Source organism: Ruditapes philippinarum, unplaced genomic scaffold, assembly GCF_026571515.1.
Source record: "Ruditapes philippinarum isolate M1 unplaced genomic scaffold, ASM2657151v2 ctg1434_1_1_1_1, whole genome shotgun sequence".
In the NCBI taxonomy this organism is placed as follows: Eukaryota; Metazoa; Mollusca; class Bivalvia; order Venerida; family Veneridae; genus Ruditapes; species Ruditapes philippinarum.
The window spans coordinates 60,440-85,100 of NW_026854142.1; the positions used below are offsets into that span (position 1 = coordinate 60,440).

Genomic DNA, 24,661 nt, shown 5'->3' on the forward strand with positions numbered 1-24,661 from the left:
TTTCATTAAAATTCACTGCTAGTCACATCAGGACTAACACAAACACGTTTTTTTTTTAAATCTAGATGCTTTTAGATAAATAATTATAAATAAAAGACACATTTTAGCCATTCAATTGCCGTGTAATATGCATTAGTCATTCTTGACGTTTTCATGTGTTTTATTAATGAAAATGTCCATGGTCAATATTTATAATTCATATGAGCCGTGTCACGACAAAACCAACATAGTGCGTTTGCGACCAGCATGGATCCAGACCAGCCTGCGCATCCGCGCAGTCTGATCAGGATCCATGCTGTTCGCTATCAGGTTCTTTACTTGTAATAGGATCTGTAAGCGAACAGCATGGATCCTGATCAGACTGCACGGATGCGCAGACTGGTCTGGATACATGCTGATCGCAAATCCATTATGTTGGTTTTGTCGTGACACGGCTCATATGTTTTTTTTACAGTTTTGTTTACGCCCTTTAAACGAGTATTACATGACATCTTTTGCATGAAAAGAACATTAAGATAATATTTGAACGCATACACTGCGTTTAAACCTAACCACGTAACGTTTTATTATCATTTACTTTCATGCAGATAAATCTTAAAATTGATATAAAGGTATGAGGATTATATTTCAACTGTTACATGATATAAATTTTAATGTTTATGAATGTCTATAACATGAATTAAAGTAAAAATAAACATCTTTTTTTGAGTGGAAGATTGTCGGACGACCGTCATAATAAAAAAAAACTATGCTTTAAATGATTTCATACATTATAAAAAAACTATGCTTTAAATGATTTCATACATTTAAATATAGATGAAGTCCTTTTGTTAATGCATTTACATATTATTTTAATAATTTTCAAATTATTCACTTCTAACTTTTGCATCACTGCGTTTTGCATTGCTGTTGGATTATGGTATTGTAAAAAGGTCTATATAACAATTTCGAAAGTGGAGATCACTATTTACTAACCGTAGTTTTTTTATAAATCTTCAAGTTGTTTTTTTTATATATATAATTATGATTATAAGCTTTTGTAAATCAGGTAACAAAATAAGATTTTGCCTCGAATAAATTTAATAACAAATACAGATTATTACTTTGTCAATGTCATGTTTAACTTTCTTTACGTCATTTAGATTTTCATACAATGTATCTAACACTCGTCATTAACTCTATTGTCAATGCCATCAATGTCTTTATGTACCGGTAGCTTCAACTTCCTTGAAATGATATCCCCAATAAACAAAAGAGAAGCAATTCCTTGTGCCACGGCAAATATTAGAAAAACGGCATTGTAGTGGCCGGTTTTGTCCCTAATAACACCTGAAATAAAAACAACAATGAAAACCAATGAATTTCACAAGAATTTGTAAATGAAAACTTATCTACTGTTTTTAGTTTCCTCTAAAAATGCATTTGAAAAGCATGCCTTTGAAAACAGTAAAGCAAGAGCATAGCAGCCTGTAAACACCTTGCGTTTCGATCAATTCCATCTGCTTTTTAACATTGTAAAATTAGAAGTGTATTTAATTAACAACTGATAATTTCCTTCGAATGTTCATTGGACAAAATTACTTACATTACATATTGTATGCTCATGTAGTCATAATAAATTGAATTACCGTATATCGGCCCTATTCCAGCTGACAAGAAACCAATGAGAGTATCAAACATTCCTATAGCAACGCTAACCTGTTCAAGACGTGCAAGATTTGCACAAATCATGAAAGCAGACGACAGAAGTCCAGGCACCGCGCTCATACATGCTAGTCCAATTGTATACACAGCAAACGAACTTGCATACCAAATTGTAATGCTGCCTATAAATGCAATAACTGCGAGTCCAAATGGATAAAAGTATGTGTCAATATCTGATATCTGTTTAATTAGTCCAGGAGTAACACAGAAAATTACACCACAGATATTATAAGCAACAAAAGACATCTTTGCTTCAGAGTTATTAAATCCTTTCCAATGAGATATGTCAAAAACAAAATCTAGGAATCCATTTGATGTTGAGACTGATATGGCAGTGGCAACAAGAAGGCAAATGAAACGTTTTGTCATCAAATCTTTGATGAAGTTTTTCAAATTTGTAAACAGTTTTCCTTTCGTTGATGTTTCACTATCACATTGATGTTCTTGTTCTGTACCAATATTTCTTTTAACAGTATGCAAGTTCAGGTCACTACGGTGTAACCATACCATTAAAGAAAATGCAAACGAATTACAAAACACTCCACTAAGAACTGAAAATGTCCCTCTTAAGCCATATGTCGAAACCAATAGATCTAACAGATAAGGATAAAATAAGCCAGCCAAGGGAACACATGCTCCTTGTATAGCAATACATAGAGATTTTTGTGTCCCACTGAAAATAGCACTGGTAAGTGTTATAGTACTAACGTAGATCATTGAAATTCCAACACCTACAATGAATAAATAAACATATTAATATAACATAAAATATATTAATTCAGTAAAATGCAATCGTTTTAAGGGACATGTGTAAATAATTATAAAAACAAGTGCTCCTAACTTTGTGTATATTTGGAAAGAAACTATATATATTAATTTTCTTTGAGAAATTTTTGAACTACAAATAATTAAACATAATGTACCTGCTAGAACGCTAATTGTAGCAAAAAGATGCCAAATTTCTGTAATGAAGAATGACAATGCAAATCCTGAAGACACACAAATACTAGACAGTAGAAACACAACAGGTAACCCTCACTTGTTGATTAGTACTCCGCTAACTGCGCCTAAAAGACAATAGAAGATTTGTTAAAAGAAAATGGTCAGGTTTTGCAATATATACAAAATTTATATCTGCTTCCAATAAAACCGTACATTGTCTAGCACTGCAATGTTTGATTTGGCGGCTTTATCCAATTACGTCTAAAAGTTTACCTTGATCTTTGATTTACGTGAATCATATGCGTGTTTTCTGCTATAGATGTTAACGATGCGATCAGTGCTGACAATTCGGCACTATTTATTTTAGCCTGCATTGTTCGCTATTCATTCAGAAAATAATTGAAATAAATCATACTAGCATCAATGACTGAAATGTAAATGTCAAGATTTAAATAAGGACAAGTCCATCTAAAATATCTAGCGTTGTAAATGCTAAAGAAAATTTGTAAGTTTACTGCAGATTTCCCCCTTTTTCATGCACTTGTCAAATACTAAGCAATATCTCAAGTACTTAAAGCAAGCTAGTATTAAAGATAATAGAGTGCAGTGTCATAAAAGTTGACAAAAATTTAGCACTTTATGGATGTAATAAAACCAAATGTCAGATTGAAAAAAAATGATCAAACGGCTCTCCCTCACTAATGCGTTTCAGTGTTACTTATGTCAACATACGCTGAATTTTATATACAAACATGTAAAAAAAAACCACTCAACCTTATGTCGAGAAGACATGCTCTGATAATGGCAAAAATATAACCGGCAATTTGAGACTACTTAATTTAATCTAGTTTTTTTTATTAAAACTTTCTGGAATGACATATTTGAAAAGCACATTTCAAATAACTACATGTAGTGTATCGTTTAGCGTGATGTCAATTTTTCATTCTAAATATACACATTTCAACATCTCCTTTACTTATTTTTGAACAATTAATTAGTATTTTATACACAAAAGTTGAGTTTTTGATTGAATATTGTTATCACATTATCAGTAGAAATTGTACATACGTTTATACAAGTTTAATATAAAGGTTATCGGGCGATCAGTCTGATCTGCTTGGTTATATTGCTGGAGTTTGGCTGCGAGTGGAAAAACATCTTTATGTAACCAATAAGAGCGATACAATACATTAGGATATCATCATAATGTAGCTTTCCCTTACTATTTACCTCCAGTTAAATGCGTAACAAACATTGGACCGAAACAAAGTGAATTTTTTTTTTTACTTTCAAATTGATAGAATTGTTATATTTTTATGACACGCTTTGAAATACATGTGACGTCATGGAGCGCGCGAAACTATCCGCAAGTTGAAACGGTCATGTGAGATCGATCATGAAACAAAAGTATAAAACAAACTAAATTTTGGAAAAAATATTTTATATCTTATTGCGAAATGATTATATTATGCCTTTTATAATGTTAGTCTAATTCTATTTGCCATTTTAGTGTATTTACATCGATTTGAGACTGATCTAAAAATATAGGGGTAGGAATAGCCATTGTTTTCTTGAGCAAGAAACTTTACATTCATTGCTTGGTACTGGTTGGTTCCAGGAAATATTCGAGAGTGTTTCGATAAGCTTATAGATTCAAATCGAATTGAAATAAATTTATATATATATATATATATATATATATATATATATATATATATATATATATATATATATATATATATATATATATATATATATATATATATATATATATTTGAGTTTTTCTTCGTCGTTCGGCAAGCTCTGTACACACGATAATTGAAGAATTTATTTATATTTCCCTCGGTTTCTGAAGGGAATTAACATTCTTTTGTATCATGTTTTAATTTATTTAGTTTTTATCTAATATACATTTTATTATACTAACAACTTGTCCACCTAAAGTGTGTAAAGTTTTTAACATAACATATCTACTTCGTGTGAAGTCAAAACATGTTTAATTTATATTTATAAAGGGACTGTGTAGCAATTGTCAATGTTTTCTAACATTTAAATTGAGCATAGCATATCTTTAATGCATATCTTTATTTTACCAACTCTGATGTGTATTTTTATGTCTATTTTTATTATATCATACAATCTTGTATGTTTTCATGTATATTTATACTTTTTCATACATCCTTTCCTTGATGTGATAAGCGGATCTGTAGTTGAAAAATTGAAAACATATCATCTTTTAACTTTACTTATTTATAAATATTTCATGAGAACTAAGACTTACGTTTTTCCTTTGTAACTGATTTCATATTTTTATAAATGACTTTTTATAAATGACGAAAGTAATCATAATATAATCGAATAAGTCGAATCAACCTCAACGTGTATTTCACAAGTGCAATTATTTACATATGCAAAAAATATATATAAACTACACTTGCAACTACAAATATTTTATTGCATTAAACGACATGGTCCATGTCAATAAGTACAATTTTCACAACGAAGAAGTGGTTTAAATAAGAGCACAATGTAGTATTGTAAAATATGTATCTATACTAATAACATTACAGTAAACATAAATACTTATTTCGCAAGTTTGCATAGTTCGATATTTTGCTAAATTATAAAAATATTTGAAATTTGACTTTGCACATATGAGGTTAACAGATATCTGTTTAGTTGGCAACGTATAATAATATCTAAGATATATTCTGATCTTGAGTCTTGGAATTTAGAACGAATTTAGAGCATATAAATTTCATTTTCTATAAAACCGGCATTACAATTTTTGAACAATGCATAGCCAAATCATAAGAAGATGAACAAAATTTAGATAATGCTTCTCTAAATTTCGGTTCAACGATAAAATCCAAATAATTCTCAAATTCAGACACGAGTGGATAAATATATAAATATTTAAAAGAAAATGTTTAGGTTTTAAAAAAGGTAAAACATAAAAAGCTGATGGTTGTAGTGATAAACAATTAAAATCATCAAATTAATCAATTAGAACAAGATACAAAATGTACTTACAAAAACATGACGCCACGCCCATCAACAAGGACTGCACGGTAGCTGTCGTCGGTCTGTCTGTTTCGAACGTATCACGTATAGCAGAAAATAGAGCTGCGAATGAAAACACTAGACCAAACTCTAATGTAGATAACAAAAATGCCATCCAGAAGTGTAACCACTTGATACTGAATAATATATTATATGCCTTTTATAATCATCAACATATACAACTAGGGCTATCAGGATATATATAACCCGCGTAACAATGATATGTGAATGCAATATGCTCCCATATTTCCTATGTCATGTAGGTGATACTGAATAAAATGATTTATTAAATGCCTTTTGTATTCCTCAACATATACCAGTTGTGTTATAAGGATAAATATAACCCATGAAAAAATGTGAATCCAGTGTGCTCCAATATTACATAGATTATAGAAGCATAAACTATACACAACATACGAGGAGGGCTATTGCAAGGAATCATCTTGACTTTGGCAAGCAATATCGCATTTGGCGCATCTGTGCTTCTCATCCGCCATCCCTACCTCACCCCTGACCCCAAAAATATTGGAAAAAAAATCCAAGATCGATCAAGACAATCTACATAACAACATTATTATTAAAACGTAACAGCTGCTGATAATTACACATTTTTTGAGCAAGCTGCTCAGAAAATCACAGGTTTGATATCTTTAATTTCCATCAAGAAAGATAAAAAAAATATAAATGCAATTTCCGTGGATATGTGTTTATGGCCAATTTGGCCTCGAAATTGGGTCACATTCCAATTTGGAAATCATACAATAGCTTTTCCTCCAAAAACGTAATTTAAGGTATAAGATACACATAAAATGTTTTGAAGAGATTTAAACTGAGGAAGGCTTGGTGGATATTTGCAGGTTTTTCCTAGGTTTCATTTATGATTATTTTGATATTGAAATATTTATATTTTCGTTCCTCGCCTCCAAATGTCCAATAACGACCTTTCAGACCCCCACCTGCTGAGCCCGCCAACTGTCCCCAAAATGTGCAATAACATCATTGTCAAGATAGAAAAATTAAGGTTTATATCGCAAAATTAAAATATATGTATTATGTTAGTGTTCATCCGTGCTGTTCTACAGAAATTAGAAACTTCGACGGGCGCGATAGCGACAGGAGAATGTTTCTAATTTCTGTAGAACAGCTGAGGATGAACACTAACATATTTAGTGTCAAGCTTTATTTGGCCCTTGATTACGTCACTACGCAGTACTATGAAGCACTATGAAAAATAGAAGGCGACTATGAACGGATTTCAATACAATATAGTATCGACTTTTTTTCTTCTATGAAAATTAACGCACATATTTTTTAAGAAATACAGCGTTTTCATTGGATGACAAATAAAGCTGGACACTAAATATATATATATGCATATATATATATATATATATATATATATATATATATATATATATATATATATAAAAGCTTGAGAATCGCAATAGGAGTTTTATTTTTCAAAATTGCAAAACAAGCTACAATACCACATGTAATAGAATATTATTTAAAAGATTTGTGCAGAATGATAATTAAAATCATAGCTAATATCTTACCTTTGCTTCATTATGCTTTATTTATTTTATTCCTACCGAATATAAGTTTGTTTTGCTATAATTATATATTAATAAATATCTATAAATAAGTTTAACTTTATTCACTGAATCAATTTGTCTATTTAAATACAAATAAATTAACATTTGAAAATCCTCATCGAATGTGAGACGAATGTTAAAAGTTGGTTGAGAGGTTTTAGATAATACGTGACATGTAATTTCATTCACATCAAGTAAATGGATCGTTTCATAAACCATAAAAAATGACCCTTATAAAACTGAAATAAATAAACTAAATATGGCATATCAATATTGTTTATATATAAACTAGTGTTTCCATTTTAGAATAGAGATGATTATACTTTGAACAATTTTTATTTAGTGCACGTCTACAGTATAATTTATTATATATGTATCGTGGAACAATTTTAGTACGAATAATATTTATTTTTCAATATTGCATATGATGTTCTGCGCATCAATTGTTTCAATATCAAAATAGGTGAAAACATATGAAAAGCATCACGAAATAAGTATGAGACTTGTCACACAGACTATAAAACGGCGGAAAATAAGGTGGCTGATTCCTGCCATTTCGTGTCTTCGTGTCTTCGCCCTTTAAAAGTCGAAGGCTAAGGCACGAATACACGATAATATGCTCACTTATCGTGTCTTTGTCTTCGACTTTTAAGGACGCCGACTCGAAGACACATACATTGTAGGTGAAATAACGATATTTTCTTGCATGTCAGACAGGATTATCTACCGTTTACACTGGTGCTAGAAAACCCTGTCTTACACCCCCCTTGTAAGACAAGTCGCGTGCTTTAAATGACGTCATTGACGCGCGCCTTTTATGAATGAATCGCGCTCTAAGGATGACGTCATTTTTCCGTTATGAATGAAGTTGTATGTTCATACGCTACTATAAGAAAAAAGTGCGTAATAAGAATATCAGTTTTCGTAATTTCCTTTTCTGAAAATAATTGATATGTAATATGCAAGAAAAAGAATCAAACACTGGCTGCCGGTACAGACCGGAATATCTAGCTCTCGGGTAACTGTTTAGCGGAAACTCGGCAGAGCCTCGTTACCGCCGTAAACAGTAACCCTCGAGCTAGATATTCCGGTCTGAACTGGCAGCCAGTGTAAGAGTCTTATATTATGATTAATAGATAAAGACACGAGATCTTCTGCAGAGTTATCATGTCGGCGGGTAAATATCTTCGTATCGGCGCCGTATATTTGTCGTGTCTTCGCCTCAAAAGGCGAAAGGCAAAGACACGATTACTGGTCAGTTTATCGTCTCTTCGACTTTCGGGGCGAAGACACGAAGACTCGATAAATTGGCCAATTATTGTGTCCTCGACTTTCGGTGCGAAGACACGCAGACACGAAGACTCGATAAATTGGCCAATTATTGTGTCCTTGACTTTCGGGGCGAAGACACGCAGACACGAAGACTCGATAAATTGGCCAATTATTGTGTCCTCGACTTTCGGGGCGAAGACACGCAGACACGAAGACTCGATAAATTGGCCAATTATTGTGTCCTCGACTTTCGGGGCGAAGACACGCAGACACGAAGACTCGATAAATTGGCCAATTATTATGTCCGACTTTCGGGGCGAAGACACGCAGACACGAAGACTCGATAAATTGGCCAATTATTGTGTCCTTGACTTTCGGGGCGAAGACATGTGACTGATCAGTGATAACCTTTGAGTGATTTGGAATATACTTACAAATCTATTATTTCACTAGGTAGCATATATATGAAGCCTGTAAGTGTGAAAAATATCGACTTTTTCGACTAAGGAAATACGAAATCCCTATTTGTATTCAATACTTTATAGTCCCGCCAAAAATCAGTTACACAGATATTGTCATAAGAAGGTACCGAAAACTTTTGTTGTGTCTCAGTCATTGTAACTCTTTCTTGTTTGTGTGTATGAAAAGCTCAGTAATTTTGGATATTTATATAAAACAAAACTTTTTGTAGCCTTGTTTGTACTTGTGACTCCCAGAGGATAGAAAGTTGAAAATCAAGCATTGGCAGTTGGCTCGGAACAAGTAAGGAACTTCGGATACATTTTGTGAAAAATGTAAACGTATGACTGACAGTTTATTTGGCATTTAATAAAATGTCATTCATTACACTGTAGATAAGAAATAAGAAATCTCTTTGTATCTTGCACTATCCTCTAAAGTCTAAAAATAATAAAACTCTTCAGAAGGATTCGCCCATATGGGCAACCGGTGGCGAACATAAATAAACACACACGCACACATAATAATTTGCATATTCATATATTCTTATTAATACATTCATATAAAACGGATAATACGAATTAAGAAAAAGAAAGATGTTGTTCCAATTAAAATGAGCCTCGCCATGACAAAACCAACATAATGCGTTTGCGACCAGCATGGATCCAGACCAGCCTGCGCGGTCTGATCAGGATCCATGCTGTTCGCTATCAGTTTCTCTACTTGTTATAGAGTTTGTAAGCGAACAGCATGGATCCTGACCAGACTGCGCGGATGCGCAGGCTGGTCTGGATCCGTGCTGGTCGCAAACGCATTATGTTGGTTTTGTCATGGCGCGGCTCAAATGTTGTTATATCACTCGTCATTGATGTCAGAAAAATGACTCTCTCCTATATTTTTAGTACTTTCAGTGCTTTGATTTTTTGCAAGCGGCGACGAGGGTGAAGCCAGTGTATAATTTAAAACGTATCAGATTTTAACGTTCTGTTCATGACTATGCAATAATAAAATATATAATTTCACAAGCCTAGTCACACAATTTGTTTTGAAGTGAAAGAATGATATTAATTTAAAAAAAAAACTACCGTATGACCTGAGATCCATTTGCATTATATAAAGCACTTGACTTCAACTGAGGATTCACCTTCATTTTCAACCCATAAAAAGGAATATAGCAATATGAAAGACAGGTATAATTTCATTCATTATTCTAAATTAGATTTATTATATTTGCCAGTAGTAGTAATAATATTAATAATAATAATAATAACAATAATGATAATAATAATAATAATGATAATAATCATCATCATCATCATATTATTATTATTATTATTATTATTATTATTATTATTATTATTAAAGATTGATTATAATAAGAATAATAAAAAATAACAATAATAATAATAACAATAGTAGAAATAATAATAATAATAATAAGTTGATGATGATGATGATAATAATAATAATAATAATAATAATAATAATAATAATAATAATAACAATAATGATAATAAAAAATAAATTGATAATTACAATAATATTAGTAAAACTAAAAATATTGAATAAATAAAACACACTAAATACATTCATGAAAGAAAGAGCGAATTCCGAGTAATTTGTTGTAAGCTTTTCATAATTATGTCTTTCTGCATGAAAAGGTTAGATGAAAAAAGTCAGTCGTGTATAGTTGCTAAAATCATGTTTTACACTATAAACGTAGTTTTAAAATAATAGAATATTCTACAATATTTATAGTTTTACTAAAATTGTAATTATCAATTTATTATTATTATTATTATTATTATTATTATTATTATTATTATTATTATTGGTGAGCTTGTTAAATTAAAGGAATAAAACTTCAAGAAGATTTGAGAATAAAATCATTTTTATAAATAAAAGAAATGTTTATAAGAATATAAAACTTAGATGTAAACGTTTATTCAAAAAGACAGAGGGGAAACGAGCGTCAAAATTAGCGAAATGTAACCCAAAGTCTTTTTGGAGACATGTGAGAACACAATACAGGCAACCTACTATAGAAAATAGTAACATAAGTATTGATGATATGTATATACATTTTAACAGTTTGTACGGTTCTACACCACTGTATGATTATGAAAATAATGATGTACATAATGATTACATATATGATAATGATTTACATGTTGAATTTACATCGATGGAGATAAAAAAAATGCAATATTTTCGCAAAACAATTCTAAATGCCCGGGTACTGACCATCTGATTGCAGAAGTATTTGAAAACTCAATTGATATAATTTGTCCATTTCCCACACGCTTTTATTATACAATTATTGACTAGTGAGCCATTGAATATGATGTGATATTCACCGGCAGATGACATATTGACCGAGGCGATACCCAGTAAATATGATTTTATAAAAAGTTCTGTTGACTACTGTTTGGACCAATGAGATTGCAGCTATATTTAGATCATATAATAAAATAAAAAATTTAATTATGGCGTATTTCCTGAATGATGGGGAGAAGGTACTATAGTACCAATTTTTAAAGGTTGGGCTCATGAAGCAAAAAACTTTCGCGGAATTACCCTAAATAATATTATATAAAATATACTCAAAGTTATTTGTTGATAGACTTATAATTATAAATATAATATAAATAGGAACATTCCTGGTATTGTTAATATTGACGATATACAGGTATTTTTGTTGTTATTTGCAGACGACGCTGTAGTTTTCACACATGATCCAAATTCATTTCAACCTATCTTGAATGATATAGAACATTATTGCAATATGTGGAATCTGATATTAAATGTGTCTAAAACAAAAGTAATGATTTTTGAAAATGGTAGACATACATCTTATGAGTTCTTTTTGTATAACACTTGAATTAAAATTGTAGAATATTTTAAATATTTAGGTGTGTATCTTTTTTAAAATGGAAACTGGAACAGACCTCAAAGATATATTGCGCAACATGCGTCATATTCACTATATAATTCATTTATTGTATGTAACCAGTTGGAACCTTCCAGTTTCCCAAATGATAAGTTTATTTGATAGTATTGTTTTACCAATATTAAATTATGCTGCAGAAGTGTGGGGACATCACGCTGGTCTCCGAACATAGAAATTATACATACAAAGTTTTGTAGAAGATTGTTATGTGTGAAACAATCAACCAATGTAGATGTGTTATATGGTGAACTTGGTCGTACACCAATGTCCATTCGTAGAAAACTAATATTGATCAAATACTGGTTAAAACTTCTTAACTTAATGAACGAACTATATTGTATAAAATTTATATCATGTTAAAAACTGATGCCGACAATGGTGTAACTTATACTTAACTCGTAGTGGTAAAAACTGGGCATACGTTGTTAAGACTATTTTAGAGCAGACTGGCTTGTTTTATATGTGGGAAAATCAGTTTACTATACATATAGATTTTAGTATAATTAAACAATGAGTTTTAGACATATTCTATCATAGCTGGTATTCCTCAATTAATAACTCGTCTAGATTAGATACATTTTGTTTATTTAAACATTCATTCGAATTTGAAAACTATTTGAATTTTATCGTTGAACCGAAATTTATAATAGCTTTATCCAAATTTCGTTCATCTTCTCATAATTTGGCTATTGAACGTAGACGGCATAGAAATATACCAAGAAATGAAAGATTTTGTAGTAATTGTATAGAAAATAAGTATCATTTTGTATTAATATGTTCTAAATTCCAGGACTTAAGATCAAAATATATAAAGAGATATTATTATACGTGGCCAACTAAACAGAAATTTGTTAATCTCGTATGTGCAAAATCAAAAGCAATAATTAATAATTTAGCAAAATATATATACATGTACTATGCAAACTTGCGAAATAACCAGTCATCTTTAATGAAGATACATATATTATATTAGTGTGCTCTTCTGTAAACCATGTCTTTGTAAAGAAAATGGTATTGCTATGGAACATGTTTTAATGCAATAAAATATTTGTAGTTGTAGTTTTATTTTTAACGAATAGTCTGTGGTATGTATTAGAATAGAACTCATTACCACGGCGTTACAGATGTATCATAGGTCGCAGATGGGAATACTTGATTGCTTAAAAGAAGTATCGTAATTATTTGTAGACTAATTTGCAAACTGGTCATGATAGATAATGAAAAAATACAGCATCACCCCAAGTCTAGCATCGACTCAACCAACATTTGATCACAGGGACTGTTAATTGATGTATCATTCAAACTATTATATATCGTTGAACAAACATACATTAGTAGTTTAACAAGTTAATGATTGAGTAACTATAAGGGTAATAATTTGTTTTCACCGAACTATCTTATATGAAGAAAGACGAGAACATGAAATGCTTTAACCAACTATGTGTTTACTCTTTTTTAAATTTTTATGTTGTTTTTTTGTATATTTTACATTCATACATTGCCAGATTCATTAGTTGAAATTCAATACATTGCATTTTTAACAGGTTGTTTAACCCTTATCATGTTACACATCTTAAATGGACTGACTGAATTGGACGGTCAATTTTGATCTGCAATGGTCGCCTTGGCCGCCAGGTTGTTTTATTGTTGTTTTTTGTGTGTTTTTGTTTTTAAGTAAAGACATGCTTCTGTGATTATCGTCTTTTATTCCTTATTATATGATATGTTTAAGATTAGTGTTGTCTATAATGTGTTTTGTAGAACTTCATAGTTTGATATAATAATAATGGTTCTGTTATTTGAAAACTTGAATAATGTACTAACACATTTTAACAAAGTATTTATTTAAAAATCACCATCTTTAGTACCATTGCTGCATTTTGGCCGCTTTACACGACATTAAAGGGACTCCACTGAGGTTTAAAAGCCTATAAACATAACATTTGAATTTCTTACATAAATGAGCTGGGGTACTTTAAACAGAAATATATGCAAAGATAGTAAAGAAATGTACTATGAAATAAATTGAAAATCGTATTTTAATGATGTTCTTAGCCCGATTTGAGTGAAAAGCGTTTAAACGCTTTTCATCTTGGGTCATTTTTTTACAATTTGAATATTTTTTCTGGAAAAACGAAGTGCGCGAATGATCTGAAGTTTTGCACAAAGATTAGTGGTCTAAACCTACATCAAATGGTTCATTAATCTGGAAAAAATATTTTCAGTCCCATCATGTCAAAATACCTCAGTGGAGTCCCTTTAATTCTAAATTTATTCCTCGCGTGATGATATGAATTAAAAAAAATATATATTGACCAACGTTCACCTTTTTTACACAAATGATATCAGATCGCTACATTTACCTAATCTACTTTGATGCGCAGGTCCCTTAAAAAGATTAATGACAGTATTTCATGCTGGCCTCTTGCACCTTAAGAATTTAATACTAGTATTTTTTAATTTTAGATTGAAAAACGATACTTTATTATGACCGGATTTAAGAGAATATACGAGTATTTATGGTTCATTTGTATCAAAATACATTCAATATGCAGGCGCTTAAATGGCATCTTTAGCAGAATCCATTGATGATCTAGCGATATCTCATTTATACCGATCTGTTCCACGCAAGTAGATATCAAAGCATCAATCAAAGATAAATATTTTAGTAATTTGAACATTTGGTTGCATATTCAACAAATGTAGTCACTACTTATCTTGACTGCAGTTCTTGTAAAAATGAAAGTAAAAATCCGTTTGGAACAAAAAAAAAGATAATAAAAATGTCAATAAAAGAAAACTTACATCATTACAGCAGCAGGACACCGCCCAAGATTTATATTTAAACCAATTGCAACTATGCAGCGGTAGAACATACATGAAAATATTTAAGGTAATTACATATTGTTGAGTACAGTATTGAATTCTATTGAAGAAGAACACAGCGGTCAAAATATATTTGTCGAGTCTGATATAGGTTTTGCAGTTATGTACGAGTCCAGTAGAATCATTATTGTTCTCAACCATGTTTAATGACTGCTTTATTTCACATCGCCATTTTGATATGAACTTTTTGGACACTTGAAATTTGAAAAAAAACGGGGCTATAAGGGTGTGAAATGGATTTGGTATGACTTTTTGGAATCTGGAAATGTTAACGAGACAAAATAGATTAAATTAGATTAAATAATGATTTCTATTGAAACATCACGTAGTGCAAATGCAGAATGTGCATTAGTTCCATATTAGAATCTATGTAAGGTGTGGAATAATATCTATTACACAATGTAATAGTATAGAGAAAATAATACCCAACACGACAAAATTGAAAATGTTGCAGGCTCGGTTTGATGGACGGTACTGACAAGTGTAAACTACCGTCCATGCCCCCTAGCACCGGCAAAAGCAGAATTCAACAGTTAGCACCATCTTATTTATTAAACGTATATCAGGTTGAGGTATATTGTGCTTATTTTTACATAAAAAGTTCATACTAATAGTTTTTGTATTTGTTTTCTCAATTTCCAAAATAATGATTGTCATAACCGAATCAACTGAAACAAAGCTATACTAACTTGTTATAGTCACATTTTTTTGAATCATTCAAGCTCTTACCGGCATATTTTAAAATGAAAGACAGGTAAAAAAATGTTTACCAAATGATTGTGAAATCGAAGTCGATTCTGAGACAATTTTAATACTTTAGGTGAAACACACTTAAGAAAAATAAAATAAAATATTCCATGGAATGTGTTGAGTCATTAAATGGATGCCTTACTTCAGCTTTGTGTTGTTATATTAAGTAACCAAAAAAAAAAAAAAAAAAAAAAAAAAATAAAAAAACAGAATTAAAACATTAACACGCCCACCCCACTCATGTCATTCAGGACCATTTGAATGACACCAAGTAGGGCACTGGAAAGGAACGAGGAAAATGAGGAAAAAAGTGAAATAAGAAAACAAACAAAAAGAACAGCAACACAAAAATGCCTCACTTAAAAAGGAATAATCAGATTACAGCTACGACTGTATTCGAAATATTAAGCATACCTTATAGCTGTTTATATGTTTTTCTTACAGTACAAAGTGGCTTTTTTTCTTACAGTACAAAGTGGCTTTTTTTCTTACAGTACAAAGTGGCTTTTTTTCTTACAGTACAAAGTGGCTTTTTTTCTTACAGTACAAAGTGGCTTTTTTTCTTACAGTACAAAGTGGCTTTTTTTCGGAGTGGCGTTTGTGTTATCTACGTTGGAGTTTGGTCTCGTGTTTTCATTTGGAGCTTTATTTTCTGTTATACGTGATACATTTGGAACCGACAGACCAACCACAGCATCCGTGCAATCCGTATTGATGGGGGTAGCCACGTGCTTTTCTGAGTCCTTATTCTCACTATTTTCTAATTCGCTGCTTTATCTGAATAGCATTCTTTTGTTGTTTAATGTTGTATATAATTTTATCACTGCGGCCAACAGTTTACACAATTTTTTAAATTTTGAAAAAGAATAATTCTAAATGTCTGTATGAAAGAAATTGTTTGGTTATATTTCCTTTTGAGCGAATGGCACGTACAAGAAATCATTATTAAACGGTGTAAACCTACTTAAAATTTGCAGCATGAAATAGAGGACATTGAATGAGTGTAAGTTAAATACTGAATTTATTGCACGAGTTGAATAAAATTATATTATGCGAGCCTCTGGCGAGCATAATATTATTTTATTCAACGAGTGAAATAAATTCAGTAATGAACTTAATATGCACGGCCGTGCAATACCATTTTTACGGAGCCGCAAAATCGGCACGGGTGTGTGATAAATTGTGTTTCGGAACATTTTGTTCTATTAACGTACACAGTTGTCTTGTGAGTTAAATCCCATATACATTTTATGGTACAACTTTTTGAGGATCAGTAATAAAAGTATGGAAAAGACATAATTTTACCATTTATAAATTTTATACAAATATGTCAGCAAGTACAAATGAAGGGCGCTAAACGTAAGAGACCGGTTCACTGGGTCAATATCAATCATACCGAGGCGATGCACAAGAAAATTATTATATTTCCTAGCGAACCCTCTTTGCAAAATCTCATGCTGTGTTCCTCATCAAATTGTAAATTGTATTAACGGCACATTACTCCTCAGAAATCCATGTTTTTTCTAATTCTTTAGAAATGTCAAACGTGTGTTTAAAAATGTTTAGATAGTGGATTAAGTGCATGTTAGAAATTTTACGACTAAAAAGGTAGCACTGAACATGCAGTTATGCGTCGTAAAGGTAGAAAAAGGCACAGAAGGTAGTATTTTGACTTCCATAACAAATACTTATTTACTATAATAACTTTAATTGCTGTAATTATTTTTATATTACTATAACACCAATAGAACTAAAGATACAAAAGATAGTTCATGTATAAGGCAAATGAAAATGTTTTTGGAAACGGTTACAAGATACCAAAAATATTTATGATAGCATTTCTTAGGCATAATGGGCATTTAAGACAATACAAGACATTGTATTGTATCGGACTTTAAGAGGATATGAAGAATACATTATTGAATAATGAATAGATTTTTTTTTAATTAGAAATTCAAATAAATGATACTGCTACTTGAAAAAAACCTTGCAGGTAAAGGCCGATTATGCCTCAGAAACTTTTTTTCTGCTTTAGAAATGACAAACATGAGTTTTATAAGAATAAAATAATAGTTTTAGAGCATACCAGGTTCTTATCACATGAAGAAAGTAGCGCGGAATGTAACAATTATCTGTTATAAAAGTAGCAAAATATAAACAAAGTAGTAGTTTGACTTCCATACAAAATACTAGTACTAAATCACTATTACTGTACTAATTGAGTAACATAACATAATTGGCCAATGAGTAACATTTTGGAAGCTATAATAAAAAAAATATAAAAAGCTTTCGAGAAATTGATATTAAAGCGTTTCTGAGGCATGATGATTTTAAACGATGTATCTGATGTTTTACAGTCAACAAAACATTCAGCCTGTGCATAACCGGCACAAAAACTACAGATCTTTGATTGTCTGTCAGCATTTTACCCTTTTTTTAGATAATTTGAGTTCAAAAAATAATGCTTGTGAAAGTTAAATAAGTAAAAAAATTGTAAAGAGTATCTCTTAATGTAAATGTTGTTCTTATAAATATTGAAAAAAGTAGAGATTTAAAAAAGGGGAAATAGCCATTTTTATCAAATGGCAACAAATTCAAGATGATTAGAAAGAATTTCTGTCCGCTTAAGTTAGCATGCATCAATAAGAGCAGTAAGTCCTCGTACTAGTTAAAGTTATTTAAGTGCATTCTAAACAACGTAAGAATACACTTTTGTAATATGTTTGTTAAGGATACAGATATAATTGTCAATGTAATCGCATGAAATCAAGTATACTGCAGCAGCGTTTTTTTTTCTTTATATATTTATGTTTTTGCCATAATATACTTTCATGGTGGCATATGTCTGCCAACAATTAACCATATAATTATCGCCTTAACTTTCTGACCTACTAGTTAGTTTTTGTGTTGACACGATATATAACAGATATTTATCAGACTATCTAGATATTGTTTATAGTTTAAAAAAATGGAATAAAAAACAATTTTGTTATATTATTATAGACAAGGTATGCAACATTCGAGTACAAAAATTATGGGTTTACCCGTTCTCGGTGCCATAATTGTCCAATATTTTTTTTTTTTTGGAAAAAATAATGTATGGACATTACATGAATAACAAGATCAAACATATTTTAGGTCAAATCAATGCGACTAACACTTTTGCATTGCAAGCGTTGTTTTCTTTTTAATTTAGTGCATTGTTACTATTCAAAATATTGAACGATTAATATTGTTTGTATTGCCACATGTATGGCCCATTGTGCCTCAGAAATGCTTTTATTTATTTCTCAAAAGCTTTTTTATTTTTAGTATATTTTTAAAATTTTCAAAAAGTTACTCATTGGCAAAATTACCTGAACCAATTTGATACTTTGTGTACATTTTGCTACTTATATGACACATCATTTTACATTAATCGCTACTTTCTTCAGGTAACACAGAGGATATTTGTTTGTTTGTGTGTATGATGAAATTTTATTTCATCGAGTGGGCTTTAAAAACAATATTCTCACGAGTGGCGTAGCAACGAGTGAGAATACTGTTTTTAAAGTTCACGAGATGAATCTTACACAACAAACAAACAAATTTTCTTTTTATTTTATGCTTAAAAACAAGTTAGAACGAAATTTCCTTAATATTAACGTTTATATTAAAATCTGTTTTCCCCATTGAGAGCCTCAAAAAAGTCGAATTTCTCATTAAAAACAAGAAGTCTTGGGCTTAAAAATAAGTTCGACAAGCAACGTTAAATGGCGGTGATATTATACATTTTATTAAAAAAATATGAATGATCGCTTGTTTTAATAATAAAAACAAACAATTCTAGTAGGAGAAAAAGTCCAACCATCTATCCATATTTCTGTTACTTACTGCAAATTTATATTAGACCTTTGTTAAATGTAAGCGCGCCATATTTAGAAGTTGTGCATTTCACTGGAGGAAAATAATTGTGTTTGATTCAGAGGGATATCATTTGGATTTGTTAGTAGTCATACATCTTTTTAAAAGAAAGAAAAAACTTATTTGAGGATTGTAACAGACAATAAATAAGTGTTCGCATATGTGTAAACATTATAAAACCGGCTAGGAAATTGGAAAACTTGGAAGCCTTACGAACGCTGGTTTGTTTACTTATTCTTCATTGAAAGTGTGAAATTATATTTTGATAATTTTAACTGTAAAGTTATCAAATATAATTTTCACGGATTAATCAGTAATCCACTGAAAAGCATAAAATAAAAGCATCTAACTTGCTCTTAAATCATTATTAAATTGTTATAACATCAAGTTTGCCCTTTCTTAATAAGTAAAAATGTATTCGTTTCTTAGGTATAATATGCCTGTTTGTTTACTAAGATATTAATAACACGTTTAACTGGCTCCCTTTGTTTAACGCCTTTCTAGTTACAAATATTTCATATTACAACAATGCACCTTATCCACTTTTATTTCTTAAATTCGAATAATGATTTATATACATTATTTTAGCTGCTGTAAGCGGTGTTTTGATCAACAAACTTGGACTGCACGTCGTCATCTTACTCTCCAGCATCTGTGTGACATTAGGCTTTGTTACTTCGTTTTTCGTGACGAAGATTTGGTATTTGTATTTCACGATAAGCATTCTGGCAGGTAATATTTTTATTTGTTGAATCCTGACAATGCTCGTAAGTAACTGCTTGCATTAATTTTTCACATAGCGATACTTTTCTCTTAAGTGAACTAACTTTTTGTTAGATTTACTCGCATGTAATAATTGTTATTTACCTTTTCTGAAGTTTTTGGCTGTGCTTTGAACTCAACACTTTTAATCAGATAAAAACTTTTGAAAGTTACAAAAATAAGACAAAAAACTCCTCAAACATAGTTCTTTCATATCGGGCAAAAATGGAGCAATCCCGTGGGAAACGGAAAGATAGATACTGTATAGGTAAAGTAGAGATTCTATTCATAAATGCAAAAATTACGATTTTGTTTATTAAATCTTTTGATTCCAGGAATTGGAATGTCGCAGCTTTACGTAATCTCAATAACTTTAGCTGCAACAATACAGAACAAGAAACAAAAACTTTTAGGAATTGCTATACACAGTACGTGTGTTCCAGTTGCAGGTTTGATTTACCCTCATCTTCTAGATTTGTTGACTTCATCATATGGTCTATGTGGTACGTTTTTGATTCTTGGTGGAGTATTTTGCATTAATATGTCTTTTCATTAATGATATGGCTCCGTCGTAGTGAATTTGTCATAAACAATAGCAAGGGTACCGGAGCAGTAAATGGAAAATGTCTTGAGGAAACAGGCGAAAAATCTAAAGAAAAATACCTGTGTAGACATGTGAAAAACTTCATAAAAAATTGATGACAGTGCGGTATATTTGTCTTCTTACTGCCACTGCCGTTTCTATGTCAACCTTGAACGGATATCTTGACTTTGTTTTTGATATATCATACTGGAAAGGATATAATGAAGTGCATGCTAGGAATGTATTTGTAATTTACAACATTTCTACAATCGTTTTCACTTTGCTACCTGGTATTTTGAAGTAGAAGTTAGATATTGACACGTATTATTTTCCGTTCATGCTGGCACTAATCGGACTAGTTGGCAGTGTAGTTATCCGATACTCAAATATTTTTGTTATGTATGCAATTGGAACAGCTTGTATAGGAGCGATCCCTGGTGTTTTAGCGTCTGCTTTTATCATATGTGCGCAACGTGTACGCCTTGAACAAATAAGTGTAGGCATTGGAATGTTTGATACAGTAATGGGTTTCTTATCAGCTGGAACTGGACCTCTCTTCGGTAATAGTGTGACATAAATTTCTTTCTTTTATAGTTTAAATTAATTTAGGTTACTTTAGTTTCTGTTTCCTAGAACAAAGCAGAACTGGTGTAAAACAAGGAAACACGGTCCTGACCATAGATTGGCTCAAACGTCCATGTTCCTTGGATTAATTAAGATCCACTTCCTTAACCACAAGGTCACCTCTCCAACAATTAATCCTATTTGTTTTTATAAGTAGCAAATATTGTTATAAATATTTTTAAAAAACACACACACAAAAACAACTGTATATGCAACTTGAAATAACTCCGCCCATTGCGGTTGAGGGGTAACATTTAATTAAAGGTTGAGACATCAGAATTGAAGCCACCGTTTTGTATCGATTTCTTCAGGGAAATTACATAAACACATACCCTATTGTCACATATATATCAACATGTAAATAAAACGCACAAAAATGCATGGTCGTAAGAGCAATTGGGTTCAAATTATTTGAGTCGATGCATCTATATATTAGCATCTGCAGGTGAGTTGGTTTTGACACCTGGTGTTACTGTAAGTAAGTAACACACGTCATTAGCCAAAATCTTATTTCCTGTATAGGCGCCGTATGATATGTATTGTGTTTGTGCGCCGTAAAACCAACTTTATTATCAGAATGCTCACGAGTGTATGATGAGCCCTTGGATAGGTAATCAAAATGAATTATAGCTTAGTTAATCATTTATTCATTTATATAGTACACCAGCTAATATCAGTTTGTACATTATCATACATTGATTGTATACTATAACGATAAAATAGCCCTACATGTAACTCTTGACATGTGACCTGGCACAGTTATATAATGCTGTATTGGGCGTAACAGACCTAGAACAACAATAAAACTAAAGTTTCTTAAAGTATGTGCATTATATTGTTTTCTAAAAGTAACTTAAGTTTAAAAAGATCTTGAAAAATACCCTGATAATTCACATAAATGTCAATATTATCTTTTTTTCACTACAGGTGTAATAAGGGACAATACTGGTTCATACAATGATGCGTTTACAATAATTTCCGCTGCCCAAGGTATCGCTTCTGCCCTGTTTATTTTGGACATCATTATGCGAAAACTTTGTCGAAATTCAGCAGAACACGACAACAACGCAGTGTGAAAAATATTACAGAATAATAGACTACAATTACTAGAGAATCAATTTACAAAGCATATTGCTAATCGCCTTTTCCAGTTTTGCAACAAACTTGTTGTGCCATTCATAAAGAAAAACAAATCGTTTGCCAAATTAACTGTTTAGTTGGACATTTTCAGTGTTCGTTTACTGATTTGAGAGACCACTATAGGACAAGATTGTGAACTAAGCAGTCTTCATGCCGAAGAGGACCACTTTCTTTCCCGACTTTGTTGCTAAAACATATTTGTTATGAAAAAGTAACTAATGAGTTTTTTCCGGTCACAGGTCGGTCAGTTTTTAGTTTGACTTCCTTTAAAATTTACAGGGAAGAACTGAATATAAGAAGAGTTTTCATAGGTCATTTTAAAATTACAAAATGAAATCATTTGCCATTCTAAAATAAAATGTAAAAGATACTTTTGTTATTCTAAGATAACTGGCATGAACAAGGATAATTCTTGCCGTTATTATGTAAAATGTAAAGGATAGTTTTAAAGTAAAATATACAGGTTAGTTCTTTAACTTTGTAGTGAAATTGCTCAGATATTTAAGTTATGCCTAACAATTATTGTTCTTGCATTAAGATCTCATTGCATTTTCTAGTGAACAGTATATTGAAACGTAAGCACTTACTGACTTTATTTTACACAAGATCTTAGTTTTAAAGTTTGTCCAAGAATAATATCAGAACTTATCAGGTACCCCTAGCTGATAATGTTCAATAAGTGTCTTATATATCATATGATTATTGATGTGTTCCATTGATATAATGTTAATAAATTTATATAGTTTTGCATATTAATCAAGTATTCATAAAAAATGCTGACTTGTTGTTGTATAAAACTGATACAAAAATTATACTCCCATTGTCAATATTTGTATTATAAAATTTATGTTATGTTATGTTATTATAACAAGATAGTAAACTTGTAATTTTCTGTTTTTATGTGCAGAACGTTGTACAGTTTACTAATATAAAGTTTTAAATGCCTTTTGAAAAGTGTTAATTATATATCCAATGCATTAACTTGCAATTTAAAAACATGTAATTTAGTAGAATTTCTGAGAGTATAGCAGTGCTTGGTTCTAGGAGGAATATAACATATTAATATAATATATATAATATATAACTTTGCTAATCTTTGAAAAAATGAAGTCATCAAACTCGAGTAAACCCCTGCATATTTGATGTATCAAGTTGCTAGACGAATTGGTTACATGGTGATGAGGAGATGGGTTATTATGGGATTGCAGTACGGTGCATCTTCATGACAAGCAACAGCCGGACTACCTGTAGAATAGAGTTGCATATGACATAAAGCATGAGAAAAACAATTAGATTCAACAGTGGAAAAAAAGAAAATAATAAAAGAAACAAACCAAAAACAAACAAAATTAATAGTAATTACGATTTTAACATTCCTTTGGACTATCTACATGATCCATGCAAATGCCTAAATGATGATAAGATTTGTTGTTTATTTGTACCAGACTCATATTTAAAATGCAGCCAATAGACATCCGGCGTTTACACCATGTGATTTTTCAGTAAAAAGCATTATCGGATCGAGTATTGTCAATTTATATTTCCCCGTTTCTTTTCCGAGTCCAAAAAATCCTTACCAAATTACCATAATACTCCATGTAGCCACGTTTTCACTTTTCGAGTCCAAAAGATCCATTTCAAATAACTATTTTATTTTATGCTTTCGGGTAGATTACTGATTTATCCTTGATAATTTCAATGTCGAAATTATCAAAATATAATTTCACACTTTTCGATGACGAGCCTACTTTTTCAAGATTTTCCCCATGTCTTACTTCAATTTTTATTTCTGCTGAGAATTCTGACATTGTCATGGCTGATTAAAGAACAGAAAAGCTGAAATTGATAAATAATCTAAATTTCAAAAGTAATAAAAACTTACTTCAATTATTTTAAATTACAAATCGCCAAATATCGTCTCTTAATTTTTTTGTTCATTCTTACAGTCTAAAAATACACTTCCTTCCACAAGCTAAACTGCTCTCGATGACATTTGGGCATATTTAAGTATCCTTCAAGCAATAACTG

General features: G+C 31.0%; 2 protein-coding genes across 3 annotated transcripts; one reads left to right on the forward strand and one right to left on the reverse strand.

Moving 5' to 3' along the window:
• Positions 1–834: 834 nt before the first annotated feature.
• On the reverse strand, positions 835–7,413 carry LOC132739093 (uncharacterized). The gene is made up of 5 exons (XM_060726743.1): positions 7,266–7,413; positions 5,680–5,846; positions 2,628–2,771; positions 1,629–2,435; positions 835–1,329 (listed from the first exon to the last, which is right to left on the reverse strand). Exons 4-5 carry the CDS (start codon positions 2,419–2,421, stop codon positions 1,160–1,162), a joined length of 963 nt encoding a protein of 320 aa, XP_060582726.1. The 5' UTR covers positions 2,422–2,435; positions 2,628–2,771; positions 5,680–5,846; positions 7,266–7,413; the 3' UTR covers positions 835–1,159.
• Positions 7,414–10,039: 2,626 nt separating this feature from the next.
• On the forward strand, positions 10,040–24,144 carry LOC132739096 (monocarboxylate transporter 11-like). 2 transcript variants are annotated; one of them, XR_009626953.1, is made up of 5 exons: positions 10,040–10,225; positions 16,191–16,357; positions 20,113–20,256; positions 20,622–21,429; positions 22,421–24,138. XR_009626953.1 is itself a non-coding variant. In XM_060726748.1 (5 exons), exons 1-5 carry the CDS (start codon positions 10,215–10,217, stop codon positions 22,567–22,569), a joined length of 639 nt encoding a protein of 212 aa, XP_060582731.1. In that variant the 5' UTR covers positions 10,041–10,214; the 3' UTR covers positions 22,570–24,144. The 2 variants fall into 2 exon arrangements, 1 of the variants encoding a protein (XP_060582731.1); XM_060726748.1 differs by having other exon boundaries at positions 10,041–10,225; positions 20,622–20,789; positions 22,421–24,144.
• The last annotated feature ends 517 nt before the right edge of the window (positions 24,145–24,661 follow it).